Source organism: Balaenoptera borealis, assembly GCF_965194805.1.
Source record: "Balaenoptera borealis genome assembly, chromosome: 10".
NCBI lineage: Eukaryota > Metazoa > Chordata > Mammalia > Artiodactyla > Balaenopteridae > Balaenoptera > Balaenoptera borealis.
Window position 1 is genome coordinate 113,100,832 of NC_138874.1, and position 19,120 is coordinate 113,119,951.

At 47.2% G+C, this 19,120-nt stretch overlaps 1 protein-coding gene across 2 annotated transcripts in view; it reads left to right on the plus strand.

The window, feature by feature from the left end:
• Positions 1–19,120, plus strand: part of DOCK1 (dedicator of cytokinesis 1) — a 526,335-nt gene that overhangs the window by 458,823 nt on the left and 48,392 nt on the right. For both annotated transcript variants that reach the window (XM_082406605.1, XM_082406606.1), the window contains exons 38-39: positions 3,379–3,498; positions 18,839–18,928. In XM_082406605.1, coding sequence (XP_082262731.1) covers positions 3,379–3,498; positions 18,839–18,928 — 210 coding nt within the window. The remainder of the gene's footprint in view (positions 1–3,378; positions 3,499–18,838; positions 18,929–19,120) is intronic.

The window sequence follows — 19,120 nt, forward strand, 5'->3', positions numbered from 1 at the left end:
ATGGATGGATGGATTCATGGATGGATGGATGTGTTGATGGATGGATGAATGGATGTGTGGATGGATGTGTAGGTGGATGGATGTGTGGGTGGATGGATGGATATGTGGATGGATGGATGGATGTGTGGGTGGATGGATGGATGGATTCATGGATGGATGGATGTGTGGATGGATGTGTAGGTGGATGGATATGTGGATGGATGGACGGATGTGTGGGTTTATGGATGTGTGGGTAGGTAGGTGGATAGATGAGGGAATTTCTTTACAACTTCTAGTTTTATACTTCAAAACTTTAGCAAGTCACTAGATCATCTTTCCCATTATACCCTCATAAAAAATTGAAAAATTATAAACTAGGTAAAGAGGAACAGCTATGAGAGTTAGAACTGAGTTGAGTGCCTACATAAAGATTGCTTATTCAAGGGATCCTGTGTCTAAACTCAAGCCAGCCCCCGCATACCAAAAACTGAATGAAAAGAAACCAGATGAGATTACATTAAAAATGAGCATTAAGCAGTGTCTGCTGGGTGATGAGAGGACTAAGGAGGGTGCCGTGTTAGGCAGTGAAACCCCAGCAAGAACCTTCCAGCCCTTGGCCCAGTCCTGAACTCTCCAGTAGCTTGTGTGATATGCATACTCATAAGCTGCTTTAGGGACACTGGAGTGTGGAGATTTACCTTTGCCTGAAAACAAGAGTCCTTTGTAAAGAAAACACAGTGAGACTCATTTCAATCTGAATGCCTCATCCATAGTCATCCATGGTACCCCTTTGGCTTTGCACCATATAAAGCTCTCCTAAGGACTGTCATTTATGAAGATAGAGATATCAGTTGGGGCATCTCACACCAGCCGTCCCACTTTGAATTCTAATGGCTTTCATTTGTTAGAAACCCAAATTTTATAAATTTATTTATTTTTTTAAATTTATGTATTTATTTTTGGCTGTGTTGGGTCTTCGTTTCTGTGCGAGGGCTTTCTCTAGTTGCGGCAAGCGGGGACCACTCTTCATCGCGGTGCACGGGCCTCTCACTATCATGGCCTCTCTTGTTGCGGAGCACAGGCTCCAGACGCGCAGGCTCAGTAGTTGTGGCTCATGGGCCCAGTTGCTCTGCGACATGTGGGATCCTCCCAGACCAGGGCTCGAACCCATGTCCCCTGCATTGGCCGGCAGATTCTCAACCACTGCGCCACCAGGGAAGACCAGAAACCCAAATTTTAGTAACAAGGTGATTTTGAAACTACGAAGATATTTCTTTTACACCAGGGAAATTAAAATGGGCTCGACAAGCTGCTTGGTCACCCTTACTCTCTCTCATAGTACATAAACTTTTCTACGGGCGTGTGAATGTAAAATAGATATATGTGTATGAAGTATCATTTGTTTAATCATTGCACTTATTGAGCACAGACGGGTTTGTCACAAACGGTACAAGGATGTTTCACAACCCAAATCCATCGGCCCAGTTGCATTATTATTTCCACTGGGGTTTTGAATTTTCCAGTTAGATGCCACATAATCGCTCTCCATATCTTTTACATCATTACATTTTGCAGTTTGTCCTAAATATGTTTTGATATTGCAGTAAATGTGAATTCATGCTGGTTAATCAACATACTAAAGAACGTTACTTGTATCTTTATGAAAATTCTTCACCATGATTGATATATTCTTGTTCATTAAGTAAAACTCCTCAAATAGGGTCTTCTTTTTTTGGTTAAGGCTGTTTTGTCAAAAAAACAAGGGCAATAAAAACATCAGCCTTTCGCCTAGCAATCAAGTTATTTCAACTCATTGTTTAAGTGGAAGGTATAAAGGAGTTTTGCTTCTCCATTCAATATTTTTTTAGGTGATTTTAAACTCCAAGGAAGTTATTTGGCATCCAAACTTTCTTATTCTTATTTATCTTATTGTAGTTACATTTCAGAATCATGTGAAATTTTACTTTCACCCTCCATAAAAGTAGAAATCTGGCCATGTGGTGAAAATGCCACAATTAGCTGAGTTTGTAACTCCCAGTTATGGTTGGGCTACGCACTTCTCATTTGAAGGTGAAAGAATTTGCAGCAGCGTAAAGGTTTCTCATTCTTACTTGACACTCCAGGTGCTGGAGAGCCCATCTGGCCCCATGGCCCTTTCACCCTGTTCTTTGGAGCCCTGGGGTCCAACACGGAGTGCTCCAGAGCCCCTCTGGCTTCGGGAAGGTGGGAGGGGGTGTGTGCTGTGAGAGCCCGCCCCTTAGGGAGCTTTGCACTTCTGCAGGCCTGTCCCTTGGGGCCTTTGCCCTCTGCCCCAGTGGTTCCTGACCATTTGTCATGACCCCTAAAATGTGGCACCACAGCTGGTCCCGTTGCTCCAGATGTGGCCTGGCCAGCCCTGAGTCCAGTGGGGACCCCCCCACCCCCCTGTGGTCCAGGCAGCCTGCAAGTCTGCTGCTTTCTTGGTAACATCCTCACTGTCCTGTCTTAAAACAGGGTCAAGACCCACCTCCTGAGTCCAACTGATGAGTTGAGCCCATCCTGATTCTTTCCTCCAAGGAGCCACCCCAGACCCCCTTGTCCTGCCTCCCGCCCTTAAATTGCCCATGAAATCTTTTCTGCAGAGTTATTATATACCACTGTGCTCTAATTTATAATAGCACTCTCTCTGGAGCAGGCATCTTCTGACTCATCTTTGACCTGGTGCCTTGCACATAGTAGGTCCCCACCAAATATTGAAGTTTATTGAACCCTATATTTAGTGCCATTGATTTCTTGAGCATAAATCTAGGAGTTCAGGTGTCAAATGAGCTTGCCTTCACTTTGATGCATCCTTCCTTCATCCCATAAGTCCACTGTCACGTCCACAAACGCTGGCCAAGCCCTGCCTTTGCGACAGGCAACGTGCCTAGAGCTGAAGATCCCAAGACACCTCCCTGTTTGTAAGGAGCTTTCTTTACGACCTGTAAGTGGAATCCACGTGCCATCTGCTGTTGATTAAAATGTTGAGCAGCACAGGACTGAGGCCGCCGCCCAGGGATGCCCCACTTGAGGCAGCCACAGATCACCCGGTTCCTCATTCATCTGGAAGGTTCCAAGGCATCAGGGGCAAGCTGACAGTTCTGTGCTGTCCAGAACCTGCTGGGTTTCTCTTCTGTGTGAATCTAGACCCAGCTTTGCCTTCCTCTTTCTTTCCCTCGTCTTGAGGCCTCTGCACAGAGGTTCTGCCCTCAATTCCAGACCTGACAGCCTGATGGCAGCATCTCCAACGATCCCCGGAATCATGGCCCGAGTGCCCACACCGAATTCAGGGCTTACTGTGCATTCTGACCTGACGGTAGGGAAACGGTAACCCTGGCCGTGCCCTTACCTGGCACCGCTCACACTTTGCTTTTGCCTCAGTGGTCGGAGGACGTGTGCGCGGCCCACCTCACCCAGCGGGACGGGTACCAGGCAACAACACAGGGACAGCTGAAAGAGCGGCTCTACCAGGAAATCATCCACTACTTCGACAAAGGCAAGGTAAAAAAAAAATGCCGTTTTTCTGGTGTTTTCCTCTTTGTGTGCACCTTCTTGCAGCGTTGTAAACACACTTTTTAACACATGGTGTTTGTGGTACCAGAAATTTGTTACAGATTGTATATCTGAAGGTTTTATGCATGGCCCTCCTGCTGGCACTTCTAAGTAGAAATCCTACCAAAAAAAAAAAAATCAATCACCCTTTTGTAGATGCTCTACTGAAAGTTAGGACTGAAAAGCGCAAGTATTTTCATAGTCCTTGCCAGGGAGAACCCAGGCTGGGACACTGATTTGGGGGAATTTCTGGCTACGTTAGAGCTAATGCTTTCCTTTGACAGTTTGCGTTTTTTCTGTTGTCACCAAAATATTAATCCCATAGCAAGACCAATATCGCTCATGTTGGTGACCTCTCCATTAACTGGCTCAAACAAAATTATTTAACCTGTTGACTTCTACTAAAAGGAAACATGCCATCATTTTAATCAGCCAGTAATAGATCTCATCACTGTAGTTCATGTGATTCAGATAAATAGTAACTATTAAAAAAAAAGGGGCTCCTTCAGTTAAGAAGTTTTTAAAATCTGCCACCAAAGTGACTTCTAAGCTCATTCTGTGCCTTCATCAGGATTCTTAACTCATCTGATTTACCAGCCTTTTTCTTTTTTTTTTTTTTAACCTTGAGAAAAGTGAACAGAGAATTCCATGACGGTACCTGTATTCGTTTCTTAGGGCTGTGGTAACATAGGCCTACCCACTGGGCAGGAATCTGTTCTCTCACGGTTCTGGAGGCTATAAAACCAAAGTCAGCGTGTCGGCAGGGCCGTGCTCTCTGAGAGAGAATGATTCAGGGGGAGAATCTGCTTCCTGCCTCTCTCTTAGTGTCTGGTGATGCCGGCAGCCCTTGGCTTGTGGACACATCACTCCAGTTCCTGCCTCCGTATTCGTGTGGCTTTTTCCCTGTGTGTCACTGTGTCCAAATCTTCCTCTTCTAAGAGCACCGATTATTGGATTTAGGGCCCATGCCATCCAGTGTGACCTCATCTTAACTTGATTACGCCCAAAGACCCTGTTTCCAAATAAGATCCCATTCACAGATACCAAGGGTTAGGACTTCAACATATCTTTTGGGGGGGACCCAGTTCTACCCCCAGCAGCACCCATGTCGGGAAAGGATGATGGCTGACCCTTTCTGTGGCTGTCGACATAAACCGAACCCTTTTGAAAAGATCGTGGGTGTTTTATTTATTCCCTGGGGTCCTTGACATGGGACAAAAATCAAAATATTCAGAATAGCATGAGGATTGGCCAGAGGCCACTTGGAAATGGTCTATGAATTACACCTGGTCCTATAGCGAAACAGAATATATTTCTTCATAGAAATGAGATGGTTTCACAATTAAGGCCAATTGCTAAAATTTTATTAGCTTAGCCAGGGGAATTCTGTTTCTCCACAAACTGCTAAAAAAGTGGATCCATTCCTTCCCCCGATGGCTTTCTGGCTTATTATGTTTTTGAGAAGGGTAATCAGGTGTTATGGAAGGGGCAGAACAGGAGGTGGGACCCCAGAGAGGCCCAGGAAGCCTGAGGGCCAGAGGTCGTTGGGGATGAAAGAGTGTGTGCCTTTGCTGATAGCCATTCTGGGTTCTCACGTCCTCTGACAGCACTGGCCCTGAGATCCCTCCAGCCACATCTCAGCTCTCCTCCCCGCCTCGCTCCTTATATTCTGGCCACACCACCCCCTCTGGGTCCTCGCCCACACTAGCCCTTCCTGCCTCTGCCTGGCAGGCCTCTGCTGCTCCTGCCCTCGGCTCATTTGTCCTCATCCAGCTTAATGTCACCTCTGCTCCGATGCCCACAATGTCCTCTTCTTTTCCTGTATAGCACTTACCACAATTTGCAACAGTAGATTTGCACGTGTATTTCTTTAGCGAGTCTCCCATACGCCATGAGCTCTGTGAAGATAGAGGCCACACACGTGTAATCCCTCACAACACACGTAACTCTCAGACAGAGCCGGGCACGTAACACAGGGGCGTTTGTTAGATGAACAAAAAATCAGTGAAAGAATGCACGAACAAATGAGTGAATACTCAGCATTTAAGGGTGATTTCGGACAGATGAGAGGTGCTCATGGACAGCAGGACAGCTGGCCTTCAATAAATAATAAATTGAGGAACCAAGTGGGTTTGGTTTGGTTTTTAGCCAAAGCAGTCTCATACGGAGGGAAAAAAATGAACGTGTTCAGTTTAGAACAGTGGTTCTCAACCGGGACCCTTTCAAGTTATCATGCCTGGGGGTGTGGATGCGACTGGCATCAAGCGGGTCAAGGTCAAGGGTGCTGCTCAACATCCTACAAGGCAGACGGCCCTCGCCACAGAGAACTATCCAGCCCAGAATGTCAGTAGTGGCCAGGTTGAGGAATCCTGGTTTTGAAAAAAGCGAATTCAAGTGATATAAAGCATTACAGGCAAACAGAGAAAGGGGCTGAAGGAATGTTCTCGCATGTTTCTGTGTTTTGGAGGAGACAGAAAGATGGCTCTGGTAAAGTGAGCACTTAGCTCACCTGGAGTCAAGAATGTTCAACTTGATTGAACTTGTTAATCAGAACTGAGGAGAATCGTCTTCACGGCAGCTGTTAGAGGCGTACTGGCAAAAGAGACTGAAAAGCCATTTTTGAATGCCCATAACTTCTCCACGAGAACGTTAAAAAGAAACGGAAGTTCACGCATCTTTCTGAGGCTAACATGAGGGTGAGGGAGAAAATGTCATCAAACGAAATTTCAAGTACCTGGATGATGAGCTGCAAAGCAAAAAAAAAAAAAAAAAAGTCGTTTTCACATCAACGAGCATTAAATTTCCTGGGGAAAAACTAACAGAAGGAAGTAAGTATCCATCTTCTGTATGAGCTGGGATGGGCTGGAATCTGCTGGGGTTGCAACCTCTCACCGTCTCAGTGGTGCTACGCAACCCAGATTGATTTCTCACTCATGCTGCCGGTCGGTCCATCGTCACTTCTGGGGACCCAGGTGAGCGGAGGTCCCAGCACAAAGGAATGCAGCCTCAGAGGGACAGCAAGTCACTGCCCGGCCCCTACACACTTGGCCCAGAAATGACACATGCGTTTGTGCTCGTGTCATTGACTAAAGCGAATCACGCGGCCACAACCAGCTTCAGTGGATGGGGAAGTGCCCGGAAGGGAAGGCAATGTACGTAGCGCCTACATCTACCAGATAAACCAGGTGAACTACCAGGACGTTTAATCGGACAAGTGAGGCGGGGTTCTAACCTAGGGCTCTCAAGGCACGTGGAAATTACCTAAGTATATGTATGTTCTAAAAAGGTAATAGTCCCTCTAATCCCCCAGTTGCACAGCTTCCCACAACTGGACATGTGAGAATAGAGCTATCTCCAGAACCTGGTGCTGGGCCAGCTCCTCCGTAGTTGAATTTCTTCCTCGGGTTAGCGAGGGGTTGGGAACGACGTGACCGGGCTGGGCAGTGCAGGGGCAGTAGCACCTGAGAACTGGTTCCAGCTCCCTGTGGCCAGGACGCCCGAAGTCTCAGCAGGTGGGGAGTTGGGGCGGCAGGAGGTCACAGCAGAAGGTAAGTTTGCCTCTTCCTGCCAGATTTAAAATCACATTCATTTAGGAAACAAGACCGAGACATGGTCTTGTTATACCTGCCAGGTGTGGGTATATGCGGTGATTTGAGAAAGAACATCCTTCCTGCCTTCTCTGGAATAAGACAGTGGCTGAGGTCGTTGCTGCAGATTCAGAACTTGACAGTGGGAAGGACTAGATGCACACATTTCTGTACTCCGTGCCCAGACTGAAGTTCTGTTTTGTTTGTTTTTTTTTATTGAAATATAGTTGATTTACTATGTTGTGTTAGTTACAGGTGTACAGCAAAGTGATTCAGTTATATATATGTATGTGTATACTTTTTCAGATTCCCTTTCATTATAGGTTATTATAAGATACTGAGTAGAGTTCCCTGTACTATACAGTGGGTCCTTGTTGGTTATCTATTTAATATATAGTAGTGTGTACACGTTAATCCCAAACTCCTAATTTATTCCCCCTCTTCGCCTTTGGTAACCATAAGTTTGTTTTCTATGTCTGTGAGTCTATTTCTGTTTTGTAAATAAGTTTATTTGTATCATTTTCATAGATTCCACATACAAGTGATATCATATGATATCTGTCTTTCTCTGTCTGGCTTACTTCACTTCGTATGATCTTCTCTAGGTCCATCCATGTTGCTGCAAATGGCATTATTTCATTCTTTTTTTTGGCTGAGTGCTATTCCATTGTGTTTCTATACCACATCTCCTTTATCCATACTCATCTGTCGATGCTTGGGGAAAAAAATATCTTGAAATGGGTGATAATTGGCAAGTGATTCAGCCCACGGGAACGTGAGGGAAGGCCGCTCACTGTGGGGTCCTCTGGGTAGAGGTGCCCAGGGAACCAGCCCTCCTATGATGGGGGCTCCGACCTGAGCTGTCGGCTACGAGAGTCACAGGACCCATGCGGCCACGAGCACCGGAAACATGGCCAGTCCAAACTGGCCAGACGCACCATCAGCGTACAACAGCACTGGATTTCTAAGGCTCAGCGTGAACAAGAGACTGTTTTTATGAGCTGAATTATGTCCACCAGAAATTCATGTGTTGGCGCCCTAACCCGAGTACCTCGGAAGGTGACTATTTGGACATAGGGCCTGATCCCATATGACTGAACTCCATATAAGAAGAGGAGATTAGGACAAAGACACACACTGAGCAAGGACTAGGTGAGGACACAGGGTGGGCATTTGTCTCACAGGCCAAGGAGAGAGGCCTCAGAGGAAAGCATCCTTCTGACAACTCGGCCTTGGCTTCTCGCCTCCAGAACTGTAAGGAAATAAATTTGTTTAAGGCGTCCAATCTTTGGAACTTTGTTATGGCAGCCTGTCAAACATCTCATTAATTTTGTGTTATTGATTACATTTGAAAGAATACTTCAGGTATAGTAAATATTACTAAAATTAATTCCACTTTTTTTTAAGAGTTTGCTCATTTTTAAAGCTTTTTTCTTTTTTTTTAATACATTTATTTATTTTTGGCTGCATTGGGTCTTCGTTGCTGCGCGCGGGCTTTCTCTAGTTGCTGCGAGCGGGGGCTACTCTTCGTTGTGGTGCGTGGGCTTCTCATTGCGGTGGCTTCTCTTGTTGCGGAACACGGGCTCTAGGTGTGTGGGCTTCGGTAGTTGTGGCACGCGGGCTCTAGAGCGCAGGCTCAGTTGTGGCACACTGGCTTATTAGTTGCTCTGTGGTATGTGGGATCCTCCCAGACCAGGGATCGAACCCGAGTCCCCTGCATTGGCAGGCGGATTCTTAACCACCGTGCCACCAGGTCCCTAATTCCATTTTTTTAAATGTGGCTACTAGAAAAATTGTACATGTATCTTGGCTGATGGTTCCCCTGGAGAGTGTAGCTCTGAGCCAAAGACTTTGCTTTTGTTGAGAACGGTATCTGCTAGCACATCCGTCCACAGGCTGCTGGTAAATCGAAGCTTTACTGCATGTCCTTTGGGGTCATCACAGGCGGCGGCATTGCTTACGTGCTTGTTGGGATATATTCCTTACACTAAATGAATATTTTGAAAAACTGAAATAAATCTAAGAGAATTAGGAAATGGGAACCAAAGCCAGGAGATAATAGAATGTATGTCAGAATGACAAGGGGAAGCATGATCACAAGCACCAAAATTGGATTTTTTTTTTTCTTGTGACCCAGTGTCACTTCTGTAATTTGAAATAAGTGTCCAGAGTATGGTTGTTCTTAGCATTAGGGGATTTGGAGGGACGGGCATGTGAGGGGCTCTTTTATGGATAGAAGATCCTCTGAAGGAAATACAGACAAGGCACATGGTAGCAAGGGAAGGAAAGAGTAGAAACAGAGGCAGTTATGAAGATAAACCATAAGAAATCAGGAAGAAGCAACATAGCTTTGTTGGAGCAAGATGGAGTTTTCTGGTACTTATGTATTTTATTTTTAAAATTTAGAATTATGCCTCTCAGTTGTTTTCTTCTGTGCTTTGACCAAAGTCTATTATATATTGTTAGTTTCCCAAGCTCTTAAGGATGAGTCACGTTTTCTCACTGTGACTTGTGTGTCCGAGTGCCTTCGGGGATGAGTGTCACCGACCGACTAGCTCTAAGGTCTGCACCGTCTTGGCCGGGTTCTGCCTGGGACACTGCTGAACAGTGTGGGTCTCGGAGCAGAAGTCAGCTCATCCGGCGTGTTTTCCCCGTGAGCTCTCAGCCTCCCCGGGCTCCCAGTCCAAGATGCGTCACCCACATCCATCCCTGCCGTTCTGCTCCCCGGGCCACCATTCTGCGCTCTAACAAAGTGGCCATGGCGTCATAGCTTGAATCGCTCCAAGGATGCCCAAACCTCAGGGTCCCCCAGCCTCCTCTACAGGCAGATCCAGGCCTCTGCCTGGCAGGTGAGGCCCCTTACAGCAGGGCTCTGCCCTTGTGTCTACCCTCTCGTCACCCACAGCATCTTGCCTCTTTCTGAACATGCTTGTTGATTCCCAGCCCCGGGACCTTCTGTGGTCTCCCCCGGATGGGGAGCGGCCCCTCTCACCTGCCGTCTCCTGTGGTGACCCCTTCCCACCTCCTCCGCCTGCTTCCATGCTGTCTCCACCTTGGAGCGTTTCCTGCCCCCCATGCAGAGAGAGTCCTCTCTCTGGGCTCTCCCTGCCCTTCCCAGGAGCTATTTCTACGTATCCTGTATCCCCTCCTTTGAGTATCTCACACTTTAATGGTCCCCTGAGTCCCCTGGGGATCTTGTTAAAATGCAGATTCTGGGAACTTCCTTGCGGTCCAGTGGTTAAGACTCTGCGCTTCCACTACAGGGGCGCAGGTTTGATCCCCGGTCGGGGAACTAAGATCCCATGTGCTACATGGTTCCGCCAAAGAAGAAAAAAAAAAAAATGCAGATTCTGATTCACTAGGTCTTGGGAGGGGCCTGAGGCTCTGCATTTCTAAGCAGCTCCCAGTAATGGCAATGCGGCTGGGCCAGGGTCCACCCCTGGGTCACCAGGTCCTGCTTTGACTGGAGCTCCTTGGGGACAGAGCAGGCTGTGTCTGACACTTCTGTTTGTCCCTCTTCGGGAGCCCTGTGCTGCACACAGACTGGGTATTCAGTCACTTTTTTTAAAGAGACTATTTTTTAATAGCAGTTTTTAGGTTCACAGCAAAATTGAGCAGCAGATGGGGAGAGTTCCCATGTACCCCTGCCCCCCCCCGCCGACATGTGCAGCCTCTCCCACTGTTAACAGTGTCATTTTTATTGAATTATGCACATTCTGGCCAATGCTTGAGCAAACACTGGAAAAGGCCGCCATCACTCAGACATTCCACAGAGTTCCTAACATGGGGCTTATTTGTCTCACGTGTGTGGTCTGGCCTCCTGGCGCAGACTCTGAGCCCCGGAAACGTCTGAAGGGCATGCCCCCCTGCCCCCGACTCCTGCCCGGCAGCCCCCTGGGGCAGATCCCGCTCCTCATTCCAGAGGTGCCGGTCTTGGGACCGTGCCTTTTCCGCAGGCTCGTTTCCCAAGCCTGATGCTGACTTGCTTACATTCTGCCTTCATTGCAGAAGTTGTGGATGGAATAAAGACAGATTCTTCCAAGACCCGGGCTGGCTTTTCCTGCCTGGACTCCCGTACGTCTGCTAGAAATACATCCTCGGTCAGAATGATTGCAGGGGTGGATCAAGTGAACGGGCAGGGATGGTCATGCGGGGAGGGCCGTCTGGCATCGGCCACAGGCTCTGACTTCACTGCTGACTCAAGGTCCATCCCAGGTCCATGTTCTAAATGTTCTCCTGCAACGCATGAGTATTTAAATCACAAGAGTTTCTTGGGTTTGATTTTACACGTGTTTCATTTTAGGGGAAAAAAATTGCAATTTTGGTTTAAAACCATATATTTGGGTAATGGGCCTTAATACTACAGTTGGACTTGAAGACCAGTGATGGCTGAGGACCACACAATTGTAAAATGAACTCTACCCGGTACCTGAGCCTGGCAAAAGTATGACTCAGTTATAGCGCCACTGATACAGGCCGTCACCTTATGTGATTAAGGAAATCTTCACTATGTCCTTAACAGGTGGAAACTTTACACATCCTAGAGCTAATTTTCACTGTTTTAAATGTATGCAGCTACCCAGGGGAAGTAGGGACTTACAGAACCCAAGGCAGATTTGTGTCCTGGAGACCGTGAGCGCAGGCCCTTAAAGGAGCGGGTTCCCACCCCATCCCTTGGACGCCAGCACCTGCGGGGACAACCCAGGGCACCCACCAGAGACTGGGGTCAGACTGTATTAAAAGTCTGTCTACCTTTGTGCTCTGAAAACAGCAACGCTGAATGGATTTTCTGCTCCTTCATATAGGACACTCCGGTTTTTGAATTATGTTCTGTTATCTTTCTGTATTTCTTCTTCACAAACATCATTCTTTTATTTTTGCTTTTCCACCGTTTAAAAAAGTTTTGAATGTCTTTCAGCCCAGCTTTTGGTCTTTTCATCTGTTTCTTTCTCTCCAAAAAACGTCATTTCCATCTGTTTCCCTTTTCATTCTTTTGCACTTCTTCCTTCCTGGGCTAATAATTACTCCTTGCTCCTTTTCCTTTCTCTTTTTACCACCTGTTTTTGCATCTCCGGAAAGCCTGCTGTCGGGTTTTATCGTGGCAGTCGAGCATTCTGTCCTGAAGATGCTCTGAATTGTCTGTCTTATTGTGTTTGGTTGAGGCCTAGTAATTTTCAATAAAGCCCTTAGTTCAAGCACTGCACTGAAAATTACCAGGCTTCTCTATGGAGGGTGTGTCTAAAATAGAAGCCCTGCTCTCAGGAAAATGTAGTCAGAGTGAGGGAGCCAGTATTAACCAACATTAACCACTTCGAAAACCATGAAGCAGCCTGGCAGCGTCAGCAAAGGGGGCACATAGCCGACAGCCCATGTGATGTATGAAGCTCTGGGATTCTTTTCAGCTGGAGCTCTGTCTTCTTTTCCCTGAAAATAACCTCTCCTTGACGAAGTTTGCACTTTGCCTTGTGCCCAAGTCAAAAGAGGAGGCATCTTGCATCATCTCGTGAACTAAAAATAGGGGTTTGGAAGCAAGTTTCCACTTTTGATGAAATGGTTGGATTTCTTTTCTAAGTATTGGGGGTGACATTTTTCTCATCCTCTGAGTTTCCTTTTAAAAACACAGTTGTCATTGAGGGGAATTACAGGTGCGAGCATCATATCACCCTCTTCTTGGTTTGTTCTCAGCATTTCCAAAATTTTTGAAAATCCTGATATATTCCAGAATCTGTTCAATTAGCAAGAATTTGGCTGGAGTGCTCAGAGATCATGTGTTCATTATGATTGGCCCCCAAAAAAGAACGATTTACGATCAGAGCATGAGAAAATCAAGGCTTAGAGTCGGTAACAACTCTGCTGCCTCACACCCCGCCCTGCAGGACCCCTCACACGTGTTTCCACCACCCAGCCTCCTGGGTGCCAGGTGCCACCTGCACCCATGAACTGGGGGGCGGGAGGGCAAAGGCCCGCCTCGAGGCGTGAGCAGGTAAATACCAAAACCCTCCTCTGGTCGGTTGCACTGGTGGGCGCTGAGTCAACCCACCTAACAGGTACAGGAATGAGTCCCTCTTCTGAGGAGAAAGGGGCGACTTCCTTGTCCCTGAGAAGGTGACATGTAAACTGGGTCTTGAAGAATGAGACAGAACTCGCCAGATGATGGCTGGGAGGGCAGAGATTCCAAAGAGTGGGAATCACACTGGTCAAGGCCAGGGCTCCCGAAGACATCTCACTTTTCTGGAGAAGCCGAGAAGTCTGTCTCTCGGGGGGGCGAGGAAGGGGTCCTGGGAGACACAGATGCAGAGAACTTGGGAGCCAGTCTGTCCATGGCCTTGTGTGTCTCCTGAAGATTTGACTTACCCCATAAGGCACAAGAGCCAATGAGAGTTTATGAACATAGGCAAGGATGCCTTTATTTTCCTCTTTTCAGGGAGTGATTTTGGCTACAAGGTGGCAGAAGCCCTGGGGGTCGAGCGCTGGAGCAGTGGTGGCCTGTGGTGGCCCAGGGAAAGGTGGTGGCAGCAGGGATGAGGAGAGGCAGGTGACAGCTCCGGAGACTTGAAGTCAGCTGATCACACAGTGTCTCTCAAATGGGGTCAGTGTCAGATGTGTGAACGCCCAGCGGAGCCGGGTACCAGGGTGGCTCAGATGCCGGGAGCAGGACAAGCCTCACGTGGCTGCAGAGCTGGCAGGGAAGTGACTTCTGATCCGTCCAGGGAGGTTTGACTTCCTTCCAAGCAGTTCGAGCAGCTCTGAGTGATTAAGCTCCATTCCTTCACGTGTGAATTCTTTTTCAAAGTAATTAGTTTTCCAGCTAGTGATACCCAGACTGTGTGGTGCAGCTTTGGCCCCGTCACACCCTCGTCCACGGGTCTGCATCTGTCCCTCCTGTCCCGGGGACAGCCCTCCGTGATCATGTCCAAGGCCGCTCCTCCCCCTGTGAGCCCGGGATCCCCCTCCCCATCCAGGACATCACTCTGGCCCGTCCGCCCTCTCCCTGACAAGCAGCACTGTTTTCCTCTCCACTGGCTGATACACACTCGCCTACAACCATGCCATTATTTCTCCCATCTTTAAAAAAATTCTCTCTCGTTCTGACTCCCCTCTCCAGCTACTGCCTGTTTCTCTTCTTTCTCCACTCCTTCTTCAAGAGCTGCGTGTACACCTCCTCTTCCTCCTCTGTTCTCCCTGAACCCACCCCCATCACAGGTGCCCAATAATTATCTACAGAATGAGGGGGTGAGTGACAGGATGTGTCCCTTCTCCTTCCAATCAAACCACCAAGCAAAAGGCAACTGTGTCTTTCGCTGTCTGGTTTAGGCTTTCTAAGGGCTTGCAGAACTACAGATGTCCTGGCTTAAAGAAAAAGGAAAAAAATCCCTTTTTTTAGGGGAAAAAGAAAAAGTTATGCCTTCTCCATTTTTCCCCCGGGGCATTAAAACTGAGCAAACCGTTTTCCATTTGGACTAAAAAAGAATTGCTGTGGGGAAAAAAGGAACATGATTTCAATGGTCAGTAATTCTTGAGTACTTGACTGCACCACAAGGCAGGATTCGTCTTCGAGTCAGTGTAAGAACCTTTCCAGCAAGGCTTCCTAAGTCCAGCCCAAGTCCCAGATCCCACTGGGTTTCCTGCCCTACCAGAGGGCAGCCAGCCCATCTGACCCCCTTTCTCAGGCGCTGGCTCTGTCATGTGTGCGCTCAGAGAGAGGGTGGCGTCGTTACTGCACGGTTGGGCAGCTTTGGTGCAGAGCACAGAGCAAATGCTCCATTGCAGGGGCTGGGAGAGCGGGGCCTGACTCACTCAGAAATGTCTTCAGAAAGTGTCCAGCCCTTGCTCAGATTAGTGGAGATCAGCTGAGAACCGCAGGAGGACCCAGGATGCAGCTTGGCTCAGGGAGAGATGGGGAGGCCTAGAGAGAGTGGAGGTGCCCATAAGGAGACTCCATTCTGTAAGAAGAGGTTGCAGCAACGCTGGGACTGGCTGAGTCCCCTCTTGGCTGGACCACACCCCTTGGAGTCGCCATCCAGACTTATGACACACATCTTTCCTGGGGACTCCAGCCCCTCATCCTCGAGGGACTGGAAAGAGATTCTCACTCACGTCATTCTTGCAGTGAAGCACTCACTGGCCAGGGCATAAGGCTAGTTCTGGGCCACATGGGTCCCCTCCAGAGCTGAGGGCCCTCAGACAGTGCTCTGGAATCTTCCACAGCATTGACTCTTCATCCATTTCCTGTGCAGGGTACTGGAAATTTAGAGGGTGATTGAATATGACTCTTTTCCCAACAACTGCCTGGAAAACCAGATGAATTTTAGAATGACTGCAATAAGAGCATCCCATAAAACATCTTCACTGGTGAGGGACTTAGAGCTAGTTAGCGGAGCTAGTTAGCGGGTTAAACCGCAGTTGCACACCAATATCCTGGTGAGTCATCACTGGCCTGAGTTATTTGTAAAGGGTGCTTGTCCAAGCTGCCATCTTGGTTTTCATCCGCTGCCTCCCTGATCCTGTTAGATCAATGTTGTCATTCTACCCGACTGGTCACCCGTCAACCTCACAGTTCTCCGCAGGAAAGCAGTCGCTGATATGTGTTCTGCAGCCACTTCAGTCTTGGAACTAACAAAGGAATTTCATCAGAAAAAAATTAAAAAGTTTTCTGTTCATGACACTTGCAGAAATGGGACTTCCTGGAACCGAGAGGTTCAGAAAGAAAAGGTGATCATCTCAAGAGAATGTAGCTGAGATCATCTGATAAAAAGAGGAGGCGGGAAGAGTGTGCTCCGTGTTGCAAGTAAACGAACAAGGCCAAGGATGCTGTAAAATGGACTAAGGATTTCAAATCAGAAAATAAAGCGGAGCGTTGCTAGGGTGCTCTTTCATTTGGGACTGTGGTAAACCTCATCTGCCTACTGCATGTCTAAGAATGGAGCCAGGTTCAATCAGGACGTTCAATCACACAAGTTAAAGCGATTCTTCCACTGAGATAATCTAAATCTCGATCATATTGAATCTGTTTTCTCTCTGGCATGGAAATATTTTCCAAGGTATTCACACGGGAAATATGAGCATCCCACACTCTGTAGAGCCCTAGCCAATTAAAAGTAGATGAAAATCTCCTTAATGCAGCATCCTTTAAACATTCCGGGGTGAGGGGGGTGGAGAGGGGAATGTATGTTTATAGAAAATCTGGTAAAGAACACAACTGTGTAACCTCTGGGTGGGTTGGATAAAATATTTATTCAAGACATATTTCTTTTAAAAACAATTACTTTTGATAGGTGAAAGCATCTCATCTGTCATTTAGGATAAAAACAGATTAAGCAGTGAATTAGAAGCCCTAAGATTCTAGGCAGCTAAGAGAGTGGTGTATTAGCTTGCGGAAAACTAAAGAAAAATCAATCGGATGAATGAGAACTACAACTAAAGGTAATGATTTCTTTGAAATGGAAATGTACTAAGGGAGGAATTGGTCACTGGAGCTTAAAAGAAACATTCCAATTGGAGAAACTCCCTCTTCCGAGAAATGTGAGCTTGGGCTCTGGCAAAGGACCTGAGCTACCTGGAGCAACGGATGAATATATTCAAAGGATGCAAAGCTTCAGCAGGATGAAGGAGACAGGTAGGGGTTCTTGGGAAGAGAAGTGTGTGGTTCTAGGAAGAGCATCTCAGCCACTTTCTCTCTTCCCTGGCTGCTGGTCCTAACTCTGAAATCTTTTTCTACTCTGGGGTTATTTTTAAGATGTCTTTCAAAGTATTAAAATGCAATTTCAGAATAGCTTTTTCTCGTCAAAAATAGCAGACGGTTTCTTTAAGTAGCAGCTGTGTAAAGAGTATTTTAAGTCTATTGGGTGATTCAGTAATAAGTAAGGTCTTTGATAGTGTGGTTCTACTAAGAAAAGGCAAAGACTGGCAGGCAGGTGAGGGTTCAGTGCCAAGGGTATGCCAGGTATGGGAGCCGGCTCCCTGTGGTCTCAGTGAGAGCCTGGAGTTAGGGACTAGCTCAGCATCCTTTAAAACCCATTCCAGGAGGAGGGGGTGTGGGGCAGCTGGAAGTACTGGCACATGGTCATTGTTATGGGCTGAATGTTTGCATCCCTCCAAAATTCATATGTTAAAACCCTAACCACCATGTGATGATATTTGGAAGTGAGGCTTTGGGAAGGTAATTATGTTTATATTGGGTCATGATGAGGGTGGGGGCCCCCCATGATGGGATTAGTGCCCTTATAAGAAGAGGAAGAGAAAGATCTCTCCTAAGGCCATGTGAGCACACAGTAAGAAGGTGCCTGTCTACAAGTCAGGAGGAGAACGCTTACCAAGAACTGAATCTGCCTACACCTTGATCTTGGACTTCCCAGCCTCCAGAACTGTGAGAAGGAAATACCTGTTGTGTGGGATTTTGTTATAGCACCTCCAACTAAGTCATCGAGAGCAAGAACATCAGAAAAAGACCAAGCTGGGCCGAGTACACCCCACTGTGTGCCCTTGGGCAGGTAACTTACCTGTCTGATCCCCAACTTCCTTATCTGCCAAACAGGTGTAATAAAGATACCCACCTGACAAGGCAAAGGAGTTTAACAAGACAATGCAGGTGGCATCTCGCTGGAGGTAGAATAAGCTTGCAGTCACTGCCCTAACGGTGCTACCACCTTGTGGGGATGGTTCCAGTGGAGAAGTGGGCGATTCATGTCTGGGGACCCAGTATGTGGGGTGGTGTGACACTTTCCTGATTCTAAGTCAGCAACCTTCATTTCTGTTGGAGAAACATTGTTGAGCAGGTTCTGGGCTCCATACGGTCCAGAGGTTTTGATGATGCTCAGGCCCTGCCCTCAAGGGGCTTATAGTCCCTGAGGAGGAATGACAAAGGAGCGTTCCACTTTCAGTACATTACCCAAAGTTTTTTTAGTAGCGGAACCCTGGGTCTTGTAGGAGCACAGAGGAAGAGGGTGGGTGGCACCCAGGAAGGCTTTCTGGAGGAGATAGTTCCTCCATATTTTCCATGTTCTTCTCAAGTAAACCACTGTATTTTATTTTTCCCAAGGAAAATAAGGGAAATTCAGGCCTACCACATGTATCAATAAATTAATCCACATGTGTCAAAAGTTTATCAGCATTTTAATAAATGTTCCCTGATTGGGAAACCCACTTTTAAACCATTACCATAAAAAATTCTCCCTTTCCAAACGATGGCAGATTTTACATCCTGACGGTATCTGCAAACATAACACGAACTTCTTGCAAGCCTTAATGTAGAGTCGAAATAGATCCTTGTTTTTCTGACCACTGACACGTAGAGCTTATTAAATGGGATGGTTTGGGAAAGTAGCAAAATCAGGCCTGTGGTTTCTACGCAAACGCTCCTCTCAACCTCGCCCTGTGGTTTCCTTTCTGAGCTCCACGGCTGCTCCGACAGGTGGGCGTCAGCGGCCAGCAGCAGGCGAGGCAGGACTGGCGGACCGACTGCTCTGACCGGGGACAGTGGCCACCATGATTGATGAGCCAGTAGCTGACCAATTTGGTCAACTGATGCCCGAGCCAAAGGCCATGAGCCTCTAGAAAATATCTGTATTTTTCCAGTGCTTTCAGATTAAGCGAGTGTGTTTCCAGCTTGTTTCATCATGAACGGTTGTGTTGCAGCATTACTTTTTGACCGCATATTCAGGTTTGCGTTTCTCTTTCCCTTGTTGCTTTCTTTTCCCTCACAGATGTGGGAAGAGGCCATCGCCCTGGGCAAGGAACTGGCTGAGCAGTATGAAAACGAGATATTTGATTATGAACAACTTAGCGAATTGCTGGTAGGTCTTTCTTTCTCTTTAAATGAACAGGCAGTCTCAGCTTGTTCTTCTGGAATTTTTCTTTTCCTTTGGACGTTGGGATTGTCCTTCATTTTGTCCAGGAGGACACTTGATTTATTTGCTGGTTGATTCTGGCCCATGAGTATTCACTTTTTATTCCCCAGTGAGCTTTTGTAACCAAACTCTAAGATG